Source organism: Syngnathus floridae, chromosome 3 (assembly GCF_059516105.1).
Source record: "Syngnathus floridae isolate MCC-2025c chromosome 3, RoL_Sflo_1.0, whole genome shotgun sequence".
NCBI classification, from domain to species: Eukaryota; Metazoa; Chordata; class Actinopteri; order Syngnathiformes; family Syngnathidae; genus Syngnathus; species Syngnathus floridae.
This window is the reverse complement of record NC_142415.1, coordinates 1,540,001-1,555,597: the sequence shown is the minus strand read 5'-3', so window position 1 is coordinate 1,555,597 and position 15,597 is coordinate 1,540,001. Positions and strand designations below refer to the sequence as shown.

Sequence of the window (15,597 nt, the reverse complement as noted above, 5' to 3'; positions counted from 1 at the left end):
TTTTATACACCAACCCTCATTAGAGGGGACAAAATAAATGCATATGATGCAGCTTTTAAGTTAAAGGCAGTCGTTTTGGCTCTTAACAAAGGAAATAGAGCTGCAGCATCTATTGTAGAGTTTTCTCTGGCCACTCGAGGCCACTGGGCTATTGTTGATGACATCTTGTCGCATTAACCTTTTCAGTATTTTTTTCCCCGGGTCATGTCTTCTCCGAAGCTTTAGGTGTAGCTCGTATCGCATGGCAAACTTTACCCCTGTAAGTGGTCCAATTTTATTATTGGTTGTGTGTTGCTAGTGTTCCCTGCACATTAAGTTTATTATGGACATCGCGGAGATTTATGCATGTTTGTATGTTTGCAAGTTTACAGAGCTTCTTCATCTTTGTCAATATGCGTTATGTTAATAATGGCCTAGTAGTAGAGTGTCCGCCCTGAGACTGGAAGGTTGTGGGTTCAAACCACGGCCGGGTCATACCAAAGACTATAAAAATGGGAACCATTGCCTCCCTGCTTGGCACTCAGCATTAAGGGTTGGAATTGGGGGGTTAGATCACCGAATGATTCCCGAGCGCGGCACCGCTGCTGCTCACTGCTCCCCTCTCCCCCAGGGGATGGATCAAAATCACATGGGGATGGGTTAAATGCAGAGGACAAATTTCACCACACCAAGATGTGTGTGTGACGATCATTGGGACTTTAACTTTGGGGGGGACTTTTAAAAGGTACGCGTCCCCAAAGAACCATCTTGTGTATATTCTCTTACAAATGATAAACATTAAAACACCTGCGAGTTATAGTCTGGTGCGTCTTATATGTGAACAAAACAAGAGTTCTCCCTAATTATAGCTGGTGTGGCCTATAATCAGGTGCGTCTTATAGTCCAGAATTTACGGTAAACAATATGTGTGGCGTAGGTATGCAAGTGACCTTAGGTATTTAATTTTTTTATATTTGCCGCTTAACAGAGCTGTTTGTTTGGTATCCACTTAAAAGATACAATACTATGTGTGCATTTTAATGAAACATTTGTATATATAACATTGAGCATTTTTTATCATTGAAGGCTACACTTGATCACCAAGCTCCGTCTATCAACCCTGAATTCCTTGGTAAGGCTGGGTGGGTTAAAAAGGCTCCTTGCAGACTGCTGGCTAGCTATAAAGACAGCTACATCCATGTTGACAAGACTGCTATTGCTGTATATCAAAATGAGGTACAGTATGTTGTCATTCCCTTGTATGGTTTATATACTATGTGGAAAGTATCATATTGTCCTTACATAAATAGAGTAGTATTATCTTTTTAATGTCTTTTACAATATCAGAGCAATTATGGCCCCTTTCATACTAAAAGTGATGATAATGCGTTGGATTTATATTGCGCTTTTCTATAGAAGCCTGTACTCAAAGGGCTCACATTATTCATACGCTCACCCATTCACCCATTGGTGGTGGTAAACTACGTGAGTAGCCATAGCTGCCCTGAGGCAGGCTGACAGCATGGCTGCCAGTGCGCGACTATGGTTTTTCCGAGCACCACCAAATATTCATACACCAATGTGAGTAGCACTTCAGGCAAGGTGGGTAAACTGTCTTGCCCAAGCACACAATGAACCATGACTCAGGCAGCCAGCCAAACCCTCTGGTGACTGGATGACTGCTCTACCACTGAGCCATGTAACCCATAAATCATATAGGGATTTTCAAACTCATGTTCCACATACGTTTTGTATCTACAATCTAAAATGTTTGATATATGATACAAATAAGTATTCAATAAAATTTTATGAGAACATATCATAGTCTATTTAGAAAATCTCTTACATTTAATACCGAGTACATCAAGAAAATTATAAGTATCTAGTATGTATAGGCAAATTGAAAATGGTTTTGATAGGTTAATAGTGTAACTCCAAATTGTAGTCAATATTTACTGCATATCTTTTTAAATACGGTGATCCCTCGTTTGTGTCATGGTTTTGGCGACTGATTTGGCCCACATGCAGAATACACTCAGGATTCTGAGGAGAATTTTAAGTGTTTATTGAAAGGGGGATGAATAGCAGAGCTGAGGGTCCAGGACAGGAGCAACAGAACTGATCCTTCAGAAGTTGGAGAGAGCAAAGTACCACCAGGGAGGAGTGGATTCTGCCGGGAGGTCAGCAGGGTGGATCTAGGGGCTGGAAGACAGCAATAGAGTTGATCAGATGGCTCGATAGGAACGTGGCGGAGGGCAACCGGGCAGATAGGAATGCCAGGCGAAGTGGTGGAAAGCAAGCAGGGCAGATCGGCGCACAAATCCAAAGCCTTGGAGGCAACCACATGAGCAACACTCAGGCGAGGAGTTGCCGGCAGCAAGCTCCTTAAAAGCTTCACCTTAATGAGGTTCAATCGGCAACACCTGTGGGTCCTCAGCCACTCTGCTAACAGACGCCACCTGTGGAAAAAGAGGAGAAGGCTCCCAGACCCTGACAGTTTGGGCAATGCATTGCAGAACCACCTGTGAAAAATTAAAATCCGCGAAGTAGAAACGATATATGCATTATGTAGAAATTTAAATACCAATGTATTAGTATTTCCAACACATAGTGTTTCTTGATGGGCGCTAGAGAGCATGGGTGTATTGTAAGTCAATTAAAAGTGTGGTTTATCTTACCAAGCAATGGAAAGTGCCCAACCTCAGAATTGCCACGCTACACTAACCCAGGGGGACATCATGCAAAGCGAAACCAAAGTGAGTCACGGTTGCGCATGAATCTCTTGTTGCATTGTGGTCCAGTGCACCATATTAAAGCTTTTTAAATCCTCCCCAAAACGTTTACAGCTACATAAACCTTTCTTATTCTCTTAATAACCATTCCCACACTGTTCTGTGCATATATTGTACCATTACAATAAATAAAAGAACAAACGGTATATTGTCATGCGTCCCGACTCCTTCTGCATTGGTTGGTGTGCATGGCTGGTTGCCGCCTCCTAATCTTTGTTCTCTGTGTCACTTATAAACAACGCCACTGCTGACTCCGGAAGTAGACGTCAGACTCATCGTCAGTTGCGGTTCCATATATTCCACAGGCTGATATAACTATATATAAACCACATATCAAATAACTATAACATAAATAACAAGTTTATTGAATCATTTGTGTCACTCCAAATCATTAAATCCATCGGAATCTTCGTCCTCTGTCACTTATAAACAACGCCGCTGACTCCAGAAATCAGTGGATGGATTCAGACTCATCGTCAAATGCAGTTCCAATTATTCCACAGGCCTAGAGCGCCCTCATGCGGTTTAGTGTGAAAATAACACTATAAAATAACATAAGTGATATACTACTAGTAAGTAGGTAATGTGTTAATGATCAAGTCCTAATGTGTTAATAATTTCACATATAAGTCGCTCCTGTGTATATGTCGCACCCCCAGCCAAACTATGAAAAAAAAACTGCGCTTTATAGTCAGGAAAATACGGTCATTGTCATTGTATGGGTTTATCAACTGATCTTGAATAGATTAATGTGCATGTTCTTGCTGAGAGGTCCAAATATGAAAATGTTTAACAGATGCCAATCATACAAACCTCTGTTGTACTTTCCAACTTCGACCTTAGCGGTTAGTGCTCTGCGTTTCCAAGCCAAACCTGCTGGGGCTGTGGCTACAATCCTCAAATAGTGATTCTTTTGTTTCCGCAATGTCAGGACATAGATTTGTGCGTCGACCGCAGTGATTTTGATGCAAATGAGGGACACGGTGCGAATTGGCTCGGAAAAGTGTACTTCTATGCCACAAAGGTGCAAACACCCTGTTTCGCTGAATTCTACCAGCACAACGTCTAGCAAAATACCAAATGAAAGAAAACTTCACCCATGCGCACAGACAGCTCTGTGCTAGACTTGCACCCAAAACAAAAATAAGGCCCATAGAATTAGCTAGGGCAGCCATATACTATGTCAGGTTAGATGTAGTGATGTAGGTGTTGAGTTTGATGTATTATCAAAATTATTTAAAATTAATATAGCCAAAATAGCAATACAAAATACTATAGTATACTGTAGATTTCCCCACACTCTCTGAATTTTATTGATAAAATTGAATTGATGAATAATACATGCTTTGTGTTACAGGACCTCATAAACTGCATTGAAAGTCTTGACCTACAAAACTATGATAAATGTCATGAATTAAAAAGCCTATTCATGAGGAAACACAGACTGATCCTTATTCGATCGCCGAAGTCTGGAAATGAGGTAAGCTAAAAGAATTTTAAGGTGAAATGACAACAGTACAACAACATGATTTCAATGTATTGAGTGCGGATTGAGTGACAGGTCAAAGGGAAACCAGTCTATCTTGGACCCGGCCTTGATCTTAGCCTTAAGCTCGTATCCCACTCAGGAACGAAATTTGCGAATGTTTGCAAATGTAGTGAATATTGATTTTTTTTTTCTTTGTCAGGGTTTATTCAAGGTCACAAACTTTCACAAAGACGTCCAATAGACGTTCACCAATAGTTTTAATGGTAGCAAACTGTTTTTTTTTTACCATCAAGAAATTGAGCATATTTAAAAATAATTGACTCCAAAATGCATATAATCATTCATCCATCCATTTTCTATACCGCTTGTCCCCACGGGGTCATGGGCATGCTGGAGTTCGGCATTAATTTTTAATAGCCAATTCAGTATTTGAGTTGTGTAGTAGCCGTTGTGAAAGTGATATACAGTCAAACCTCGGTTTTCGTCCACAATGCATTCTAGAAGGTGGTTCGAGAAGCAAATCGGTCGAATTCCGAATCTATTTTTGCCATTACAAATAATGGAAAAAAATTCAATCCGTTCTGGGACAAAAAAACCACCTTTTTAAAGCATTTTTTCATTTGCACATGTTTGTCCGATTGCGCAACTGCAGCGCACCGCCGAACACGCAACCGTAGCGCGTCGCAGACCGCACAACTGCACCGCACTGGTCGCATTATTGTGATAGAGCCGTCGCTGAAATTTAGAAAATATTTTTAAAGTCCTGATGTACTTTCCAAAATTTAAGTGGACCTAAGTGCACAGGGAGCTTAATTTTGTCCGATCGCGCAACTGCAGCGCACCGCCGAACACGCAACCGTAGCGCGGCGCCGACTGCGCAACTGCACCGCACTGGTCGCATTATTGTGACAGAGTCGTTGTTGAAATTTAGAAAATATTTTTAAAGTCCTGATGTACTTTCCAAAATTTAAGTGGACCTCAGTACGCAGGGAGCTTAATTTGGTCCGATCGCGCCACCGCAGCGTGCCGGGCGCTCACTGTCGCATTGCTTTAAGAGCGTCTTTGTGTTTTAGGATTGCTTTACTCCTCCCACTTGCTTTCTTTGAAGGCATGATTAGGGGTCTATACAATCCTCAAAGTAATAAAAATACAATAACAACGAACGGAGTCAGTCGGCATCCGGGCCGCGCGTCGGGTTTTCTCGGGTACTCTCGGCTCTTCTCGCAAGGTTCGGCCTCCGAATTTTTGTTTGATAACCGAAGCAAAATAATCTCGAATTTTTCGTTAGAATTACGATTTGTTCGAGAACCGGGACGTTCGAAAACCGAGGTTTGACTGTACAGTCCCCCGCATCGACAGCAACAAAACAACTGAACCAACCAAAGATACAGCCTTCCTCTGTGGCTTAGAGGATTCCCTCCCCGACCCAAACCTGTCCAGCTCTGCCCAGCAGTACTGGGATGGCTTGAGGGATGCCATACACAGCACGGCCCTGTCAGTCTTTGGCAAAAAGCAGGGAAAGCCAAACGACTGGTTCGATGCCAATTTAACAACATTGGCACCAATCCTCGAAGACAAACGCGTCGCCCTCACAAATTACAAGCATACTCCAAACCAGTGCGGTGAGGTTCATGACTGGGGAGACATTGACGTCACTACACACTGGAAGCTGTAAATAGCTTTACCTATCTTGGGTCACCTGCAATTTGTCACTCGATGCTGAGGTCAGCAGCCGGCTTCTACTTTTGGAAAACTGACATCCAGAGTATGGCAGAACAGCAAGCTCACCATCCATACAAATGTACAAGTGTACAGGGCCTGTGTCGTCAGTATACTCTTGTATGGCAGCGAAGCCTGGACTCTTTACTCACATCAAGAGAGAAGGCTAAACTCTTTCCATCTGCGTTGCCTGAGACGCATACTGGGCATCACCTGGCAGGACAGGATCACAGACAGTGCAGTCCTGGAGAGTGCACAGCTCCCCACTATGCTCTCCCTGCTGAAGCAATGGCGTCTCCGGTAGCTGGGCCATGTCTGTCGGATGAAAGATGGTCATATGCCAAAGGACATCCTATATGCAGAGCTAAAATCAGGCAAAAGGCAAGTAGGCTGCCCGCTGCTCCGCTACAAGGATGTCTGCAAACAAGATCTCAAATCCTTCAACATCAACCCAGCCACCTGGGAAGACGTCGCCCAGGATCGTCACAAATGGCAACAGGCTCTCCGAAACGGGCTGTAAACCGACGAAACCACCCTGGCTCAACACAGAGAAATGAAAAGGAAGTTGAGGAAGCAGCAAGCTACCGTGCCCTCACCATGCCGCTCGTTAGCTCACTAGCCCTTGTCCATCTGACTCCCATTGCCAACTTGGCACATTTGTTGATCCGTCTGCCTCGATCGCCCGCTCGTCTTGCCGATTGTTCCACCAGGTGGTTCCCAGCCGGCTTCGACATCGAGGAGTTAGACGCCTCGGCGGAGTCTTGATCCCACCCACCCGTCCGGTGTTGGGGTCCGGTTGTTGAGGACGTCGGGGGGGGGGGGAGTTCTGTCACGTGCCTGCGGCACCTGCCACTCGGCCACGCTCCCTCCAATCAGCTGAATCACTCACACCTGTCGCCGGCTCGTTATCTGGGCTATTTTAACGCTCCTAGCAAAGCACTTCCTTGTCAGTCTGTCTTGTGATGCCACTCGTTAGCTCACTAGCCCTTGTCCATCTGACTCCGATTGCCAACCTGGCACGTTTGTTGATCCGTCTGCATCAATCGCCCGCTCGTCTTGCTGATTGTTCCACCAGGTGGTTCCCAGCCCGCAGCCGGCCAGCTCCGGTGAGGAACGTATCTGAACGTCACTCCGCCAGGTTCATCAACCAGCCACCATCCAGTGAAGCCAACCCCCTAGTCCGATCGCCGCTCCAGCGCTCCACCGTTCCCTTCCCTTCTCACAATAAAGTAGTGTCGCTCTGCATTTGGCTGTACTGCCTGATCCCTTACAAATATTGCGGATATATTCGGTGCGTTGAGGCTTTTTGCGGCGTCACTTGGAGCACGGGGCTTTGTCTGCCCATATTACTTTACAGCACACTATTGGCCAGTAGGAGACCAATGGTAACAGACATGTCATCAATTTAAAATAAGGCAATTTAAAATAAAAAAAATAGTAAATAACAGGCTGAAGGTACGATATGCTAACGATATGTAAACACAAACAAGAAACTGAGAACGTGCCTGACGTAACATATTGAGTTATTCAATAACTATATCATAAATAACATGCTAACGAGTTTATCGAGTGAAACCAAGCTATTTTCAAATGGTGATAACTAAAGAACTGTATGTTAGAAACATACTTTCTTGTCTAATTGAAGAAGAGAGTCCAATCTTTCATTTGGTACCACCCGTGTTGAAATAGCCATAGCACACAATATTCTGTAGGCCGTACAAAATGAGTGAAAATGCTCGAAATCGGCTGGGATTTTAGGGGTTATTTTTTTCTGAAAACGCTTGGCATTCAAAGAGTGGATATGGAAGACTTCATTAAGAAGCAAAAGTTTGCTTTTCTTAATGCTTCTGTTTGTTGTGAGCAAGGTGGTAACGTGAAGTTATTTTGTTTGTGCAGAATGTATATTAAACTCTTGTATATTGAATAGTGTACAGCATGTATACTTTGTAAAATATACATATTTTGTAAAATGTGCTTTTGTCATTTTTTTTGTACAGTTACGACTCACAACCCCCCACCCCACCCGGCCTCCCCAGCTTCTGCCTTTGCCACCCCATTGAAAAAATCCTGGCTCTGCCACTGCTTGACTACAGTTTTTATAAACCAAAAAAGAAAATTTCATATCTGCAAAAAAAATTGATAGTTAATTTCTCTAAACGCCACTTTCTTAATACTATTAACAGATCCGTAATATTAAATTCCAAGTACAGACTGAAGAGGAAAAAGAGGCTTGGATTCAAGCCCTAAATGATGGGATCAACCGAGCAAAGAACAAAGTGTTGGATGAGGTATTGTAAAATTACTATAAAATGTGTTTTCCTTTTGATAAGGGGTCTCAAACTCAACTCATGTCTGGGTCGCTGGAGATAGCGAGACATATTTCTCCCTTCACAACAAATTGCTGGATTTTAGTGCTTACAATCTTGCAGACATACTGTAAAGGTAAAATAACTTGAGATTTGTGCTGTCATTTGTATGTGAATGTATTTTAAATGATGAAAAATGGCTCTCGTGGCCACTTCCTCTGTGACATAACACATCCATTAAATTAAGGACTTTCTCTTTCTCATTTCCTCGGTAATTTGCATATGCCCCTCAATGTCTAGTTGAGTAATGACGTCTGATTTATTGATCACTGCAACATTCTGTATGACCTGTACTAAACAAAAAACAACATTCCTTTTTCTTGAAATTGTTAAGTCAAGTTATTTATAAACCCCTCAATCACAGAAACATCTCAAAGGGCTTCACATGCCCACAGTTGACAAATATTCTCTACATTGCCTCATCATAACCCCCAGGAGGGCAAGGAAAAACATAAACCCCGGACTGGTGAAAATGAGAAACTTTGAGAAAGAATCGCAGATAGGAGGGGGCCCCTTCCAGGATGACCAGGCCGCAATGGATACGGAGTGGGCAACATTCAACATACTATATAATAAGAAATAATCTGAAATAAAGTAGTGTAGATATCCATCAAATCAGATGAGGCTCTGCAAGAACACCCCCAGTCATCATGGCAGCGCCTGCGAGGAGATGGTCCGCCTCAGTTCTTGTCCTGACCAGTTGGTGTAGAATCAACTTGAGAGCAACTTTCAGTATGGTTGTCACCTTGCCCTTAGAGCGGGTAGGAGAGACAGTAAAAACAGCAGTCAAATCGGCCAGCATAGTTTAACTAAAGGCAAGAGCATAAAAATACCGTATTTGCCGGTGTATAGGTCGACTCGGTGTATAAGTCGACTCGGTGTATAAGTCGACCCCCTAAAATTCGACGGAAATTTACGATTTTATGATATATCCTTTGTATAAGTCGAGCTCAATTGTTACATTATATTAAACTTCAAAATTCAATCAGAAATATGCGAAATTTATTGACGAAATGTGTTCAAATTCCGGGAGGCCGTGCGCATGCGCAGTGGCCGGAAATAACTCCAGCCGAGCGGATCGGCTGTTTATAAGCACCGCGGAGGAGATCGCGGAGCCTCATTCGACTTCCAGCGGCTGGCGAGCTCGCGCACGCCGCCCGGCACCAACGGGAGGCCGGAAATAGCTCCAAGCCGAGCGGATCGGCACTTTATAAGCACCGCGGAGGAGATCGCGGAGCCTCATTCGATTTGAGCGGCCGGCGAGCTCGCGCACGCCGCCCGGCACATCCGGGAGGCCGTGCGCACGCGCCAAGTGGCCGAAAATAGCCCCCGCCGAGCGGATCGGCTGTTTATAAGCACCGCGGAGGAGATCGCGGAGCCTCATTTGACTTCCAGCGGGCCGTGCACTCGCCCACGGCTCTTGCGCCTCGGCTGGTTCCCCATGTCGGCCAGAACAAGTGAAAATTCGGCCTCTTCCCCTGGAAGTCTGGCCAAGTTTGGCGAATATTTTCTAAGTGCCAACGACTCAACCGCCGTAAAGTGTCCACCTCGGCTGGTTCCCCATGTCGGCCACCACAAGAGAAAATTCGGCCTCTTCCCCTGGAAGTCTGGCCAAGTTTGGCAAATATTTTCAAAGTGCGAACGACTCAACCGCCGTAAAGTGTCTGCCTCGGCTGGTTCCCCATGTCGGCCATAACAAGTGAAAATTCGGCCTCTTCCCCTGGAAGTCCGGCCAAGTTTGGCGAATATTTTCTAAGTGCCAACGACTCAACCGCCGTAAAGTGTCCGCCTCGGCTGGTTCCTCCGGTCGGCCAGAACAAGTGAAAATTCGGCCTCTTCCCCTGGAAGTCTGGCCAAGTTTGGCGAATATTTTCTAAGTGCCAACGACATTCATTTAGACATGGCGATTGAATGTTTACGTACCGGTAGTTATTGTCGTTGCTTGACGCGCGACATTCGCTCAATACCCAGTACTTCCCCCTAGCAGTCATCGTCGCTGTCTGGCTTTCGATGTCCGTTATTGAGGTGAGAATATTTGAAATTGTTGCTGAGGATGCGTGTTAATGCGACGAACGCTTTATAATGATTCAGTTTCTCGCTGTTTGATGAGCCTGACGGACGCACACCCACGCACAATGAGATGCATGAGAAACGGCCTTGGTTACCATCACATTTGAAGCGATGAATACAAAGTTAAATTTTATGACTCGGTGTATAAGTCGAGGCCGATTTTTTTCGGTCGATTTTGGATAGAAAAAGGTCGACCAATACACCGGCAAATACGGTAATCAAAATACTGCAACCGAAGACTTTATAAATATAATGTATACATTTGGACTTTGCTCGCTGATTACCAGACTGAGCAGAATCACTGCACACCATGCCACTCTAACAGATAATATTTACAAAAAAGCAATGTATAGCAAAATAACTCGTGGTATCTAAATAAGTCACATATTGACTATCTGCCAGTCTTCTCTTTTATGATGTTTATGTGAAAACAACTGGGGCAAAAAACAAGGGAAGTTATCTTCAAAAGATGACAAAATGAAAAGACACTCAAAGAACAGGAATTGCAAAAGCAGCGATGGAATGATGTGTATATTGAAGCAGATGTCAACATGGCATATGAATGTTTTCTGAAAATATTGCTAGGGCTTTATGATAAACATTGTCCGTTAATCAAATCATTTGACAAAAACCCAGATAAGGAGATCGCGGAGCCTCATTCGACTTCCAGCGGCCGGCGAGCTCGCGCACCCGCCCGGCACATCCGGGAGGCCGTGCGCACGCGCCAAGTGGCCGAAAATAGCCCCCGCCGAGCGGATCGGCTGTTTATAAGCACCGCGGAGGAGATCGCGGAGCCTCATTCCACTTCCAGCGGCCGGCGAGCTCGCGCACCCGCCCGGCACATCCGGGAGGCCGTGCGCACGCTCCAAGTGGCCGAAAATAGTCCCCGCCGAGCGGATCGGTTGTTTATAAGCACCGCGGAGGAGATCGCGGAGTCTCATTCGACTTCCAGCGGGCCGCGCACTCGCGCACGCCGCCCGGTTCAAATTTTCTAAGTGCAACGCACAATGAGATGCATGAGAAACGGCCTTGGTTACCATCACATTTGAAGCGATGAATACGAAGTTAAATTTTATGACTCGGTGTATAAGTCGAGGTCGATTTTTTTCGGTCGATTTTGGATCGAAAAAGGTCGACCAATACACCGGCAAATACGGTAAGTCTTTAATCGTGTCCTCAATGCTTCTACTGAGGTAGCAGCTCTGATATCTGTGGGTAGGGAATTCCAGAGCTCTGGAGCCCAAATAGAGAATAGCCTCAAACATACGGACTTCTTTTTGGCTCTTGTGGTTATTAAAAGACCAGCCTTTTGTGAACAAAGGTTTTGGGATAGAATTTATGATACACCTAGGTCGACGAGATAAGAAGGCGCTAAACCGTGTGATGTAGTCACATCTCGAGTTGACCGGAAGCCGATGCAAGTTGGCTAGTATCAGGGTAATATAATCAAACTTTCTCGTCCTTGTGAGGAGTCTAGCTGCAGCATGTTGTACTAACTATACATTTTGTAATACTAGGAAAGGAAAGACCAGAGAACACTACATTACAATAATTGAGGCGCGACGTAACAAACTGCATCACATGTTGAAAGAGCGGGACAGAGCTTAGCAATATTGTGGACGTGAAAAGAACGCAGTTCTAGTAATGTTCTTAATGTGTTTTTTGAAAGAAGAGAGTAGGGTCAAATGTAACACCGAGATTTATAACAGAATTAATTTGGGTAATAATAATAATAATAATAATATTTAATAATTTTGCGGGAGATGTGTTCCAAAACCACCCACGAAAAATGAAAATCTGCCAAGTAGATATGTTATATGCATAATTTAGAAATTTAAATACCAATGTATTGAAATTTCCAACACATAGTGGTTTTTGTTGGCCGCAGGAGGGCATGGGTGTATTCTAAGTCACTTAAAAGTGTGGTTTACCTTGCCAAGCGATGCAAAGTGTCCACCTTCAGAAATATCACATTACACTAACTCGGGGGACACCATGCATAACGAAACCAAAGTGTTACGATTGAGCATGAATATCCTGTTGCATTGTGGTCCAGTACACAATATTAAAGCTTTTTAAACCCTCTCCAAAACTTTTGCGCTACATACACCTTTCTTATTCCCTTAATAACCATTCCCACAATGTTCTGTGCATATTTTGTACCATCCATCCAGCCGTCAATTTTCTATACCGCTTGTCCCCACGGGGGTCGCAGGCGTGGTGGAGCCTATCCCAGCAGTCATCAGCCAGCAGGCGGGGGACACCCTGAACCGGTTGCCAGCAGGGCACACAGAGATGAACAACCAGCCGCACCTAGGGGCAATTTGGAGTGCTCAATCAGCCTACTGTTTTTGGGATGTGGGATGTCGTGCCTGTAGAAAACCCACACGGGCACGGGAAGAACATGCAAACTCCACACAGGGAAGGCCAAAAGTGGAATATAACCTGCACCTTCCTAACTGTGAGGCGAACATGCTAACCAGTGCTCACCGTGCCGCCCTATATATTATACCTCTACAGTAAATAAAAGAACAAACACATGATATTGTCACGATGATGCACCGGTTGGTGCGCGTGGCCGGCTGCTGCCTCCTGCGTTTGAACTCAGTCACGTCTGCAGTGACGCACATTGCTCAGAGTTATTATTTGTATAGTCTCGAGGACTTCCTGCGTCCCGACTCCTGGACGGCAGTGCTTTTCCTCAGTGAAGGATATTGCTCAGAGGCATGAGCGCTTATTTGTGCTGTCCTGACTCTTTCTGCACGGCAGTGCATTTTTCCTTTGTGCGCAGCTGTGTCACGTCCTCCGTTCTCACCCTGCTGGCCGGCTGACGTGCCCTCCGTGCTAGACTTTGGGGGCGCGCGTCGCCAATACGGTGTTCTGCTTGTGCCAATTGGCGCTGATCGCCTCCTCCTGTTCCATGTTACCTGCTGATTAGGGTGTGTATATAGACGCCGATCACCGTCGGTCCTTGTTGATGAAACATCTGTTTTGAAACACGCATGCCTGCCACCTGATTCCCGTTTGCCTGATCTGCTGTGTAGTGGTACACCTGGCTGATTGTCTGCCTTGACACATACACGCCAACCACCTGGCTTGTCAGTCGCCTTGTGTACCCGCTCTACTGGTGTTCCAGCCTCCATTTCTCCTTTTCCCTCTTTTTGCATTCCCTCAATAAACAGTCTGTGTTCCACATAGTTGTCCTGCCTCGACAGGCTGGCTGCTGCGCTTCCCACGCTTGTCCGCAGTGATGCAAGTTGCTCAGAGGCACGCCCTGCGCTATCAGCGTATATTTGAACGCTGTTCTCCCGTTACCTATAAAACGGCAAAGTAGCGCATTCGCCAAAGATGAATAGCGAAGTGGCGAGGGATCACTGTAACAATAATGCATTGGGTTTATATTGCACTTTTCTATAGAAGCCTTTTTTCCAAGCACTCACAGTAGATGCATTATCCATACGCTCAAACATTCAGACTCTGGTGGTGGTAAAATACGAAAGTAGCTACAGCAATCCTGGCGCAGGCTGACAGTTTGCGCCTTCAACCACCGCTAAACATTCACCCGGACATACACCAGTGTGAGTGGCAAGATATAGTCCATTTATCAAGACTGACAATGGTGTACTTAAATAGGTGCCGATGACGAGCAGGGCCAATTATCAACATCTCAATTTTACCTGTGTTTAAAAGTAAGAAATTGAGAGGAAATCGATTGTTTAATCTCTGCAAGACATGCCTCAAAATCACGACAATCCCGCGGATTTGTCATTTCCAAAGGTATGGCATGACAATGAAAACTAATGTTATATTTCCTTATAATGTCACCAAACGGAAGCATGTAAATGCTGAACAATATAGGTCCAAGTACCATCCCTGTAGGACACCACGTGTAATATCACTAAGCTCAAAAGTCGCGTTGCGATGAACTACACGGTGGTTCCTCTTTTAGAGGTAAGAACTAAACCAGGAAAGTGCTGAGCCCAAAATACTCCCATTTCAAGATGATCTAATAATATGTTGTTATAGACAGTGTCAAAGGTGTCGGAGTGCAAAGCGAGGAAAAGATCCTTAGTCACTTTAGTAAGGGTTGTCTCAGTAGAGTGGTCAGCTCTGAAACCAGACTGAAAGGTTAAAATTGATTGTTAGCAACCATACAATCATTGAGTTGTTGCGCTGCGACCTTTTCAAGAATTTTCACAATGAACGGTAAATATGAAACCGGCTAGTAGACGAATAATTGTGGTTTTAAAAGCTGTTGGCACATGGCCAGAGGAGAGTGATAAATTAATGATATTCAAGTTTGAGGGTCCTAAGATCTGAAATAGTTCTTAGGGCCCTCCTTAACAGGTCGAGTAACCAAGTTGTCTGGTTGGCCGCACTAACCAGTTGTGTAAGGCTTTCAAGGGACACCTTTTTTAAAATGGGAGACGGTTGTCAGATGATTGTCAGCCTTAGTAATATTAACTTCAGTAATCACAAGTTTTGACTGGGTTTTAGGAGCGGTGTCCGTAATCTCATCCCTAATGAACTGAACCTTCTATGTAAATAATTGCATGAAATTGTTGGCCGAGCTATTGAAGGTCGACTGCTGTTGTGTTAGCTTTGCCACAGAATCAAATGAGGGTTGTTTTTTTTAAACCGATAATTCTAGAGAAATAATTGGTTTTGCTAATATGAGCGCTTCCTTGTTTTTCTGTCACATCATGGCATACGGAAGACCTCAACTTTAGTTGCACGCCATTTGCGCTCAAGATTTCTACATAATTGTTTGTGTGCGAGTTTCATCTGCTACAAGCCTCCTCGTCAAGTTTTAAGTCGTGAAGGTGCTACATCGAAGGCGTTTAACAGCAGCATTGAAATCATTTGTGAGATTATCAATCAAACCATTATGAGGGAAATGAACCAGTTGCCAAAAGCCGTAACTCAATAGAGCAATACTGGGTGACAAATTATTATTATTACAGCTGCTATAGATTTGTCCACGTTGATGACAATGAACGTTGAGAATGAGCCAATACTTCAAATTTCATAAAGTAATAGTCAGAATAGTATAAAAAGTATATGACCACAAAATATCCTACTCCTAATATCCAAATGGCCCACAGGCTGTTCTTATTGCCAACCTTTCTTTTAACAGCAGGTTAAAAAACATGACTGGAACTGAGTGACAGGATATCGTTTT

The 15,597-nt window shown here is 44.4% G+C and overlaps 1 protein-coding gene and 1 long non-coding RNA gene across 5 annotated transcripts in view; one reads left to right on the top strand and one right to left on the bottom strand.

Annotated features, from left to right (window-relative positions):
- plekho2 (pleckstrin homology domain containing O2) overlaps positions 1–15,597 on the top strand; it is a 30,692-nt gene that overhangs the window by 4,124 nt on the left and 10,971 nt on the right. Inside the window, exons 2-4 of one of the 3 annotated variants that reach the window (XM_088371738.1) lie at positions 1,066–1,215; positions 4,129–4,251; positions 8,163–8,267. In XM_088371738.1, the coding sequence (XP_088227864.1) occupies positions 1,066–1,215; positions 4,129–4,251; positions 8,163–8,267 (378 nt within the window). The remainder of the gene's footprint in view (positions 1–1,065; positions 1,216–4,128; positions 4,252–8,162; positions 8,268–15,597) is intronic. The other 2 variants (XM_088371740.1, XM_088371739.1) reach the window with 2 other exon arrangements.
- Positions 1,494–2,676, bottom strand: LOC148400069 (uncharacterized). Of its 2 annotated transcripts, none has more exons than XR_015857670.1 (3): positions 2,658–2,676; positions 2,378–2,501; positions 1,494–2,181 (listed from the first exon to the last, which is right to left on the bottom strand). It is a non-coding gene; the product is annotated as an uncharacterized LOC148400069 (long non-coding RNA). The 2 variants fall into 2 exon arrangements; XR_015857669.1 differs by having other exon boundaries at positions 2,378–2,438; positions 2,658–2,674.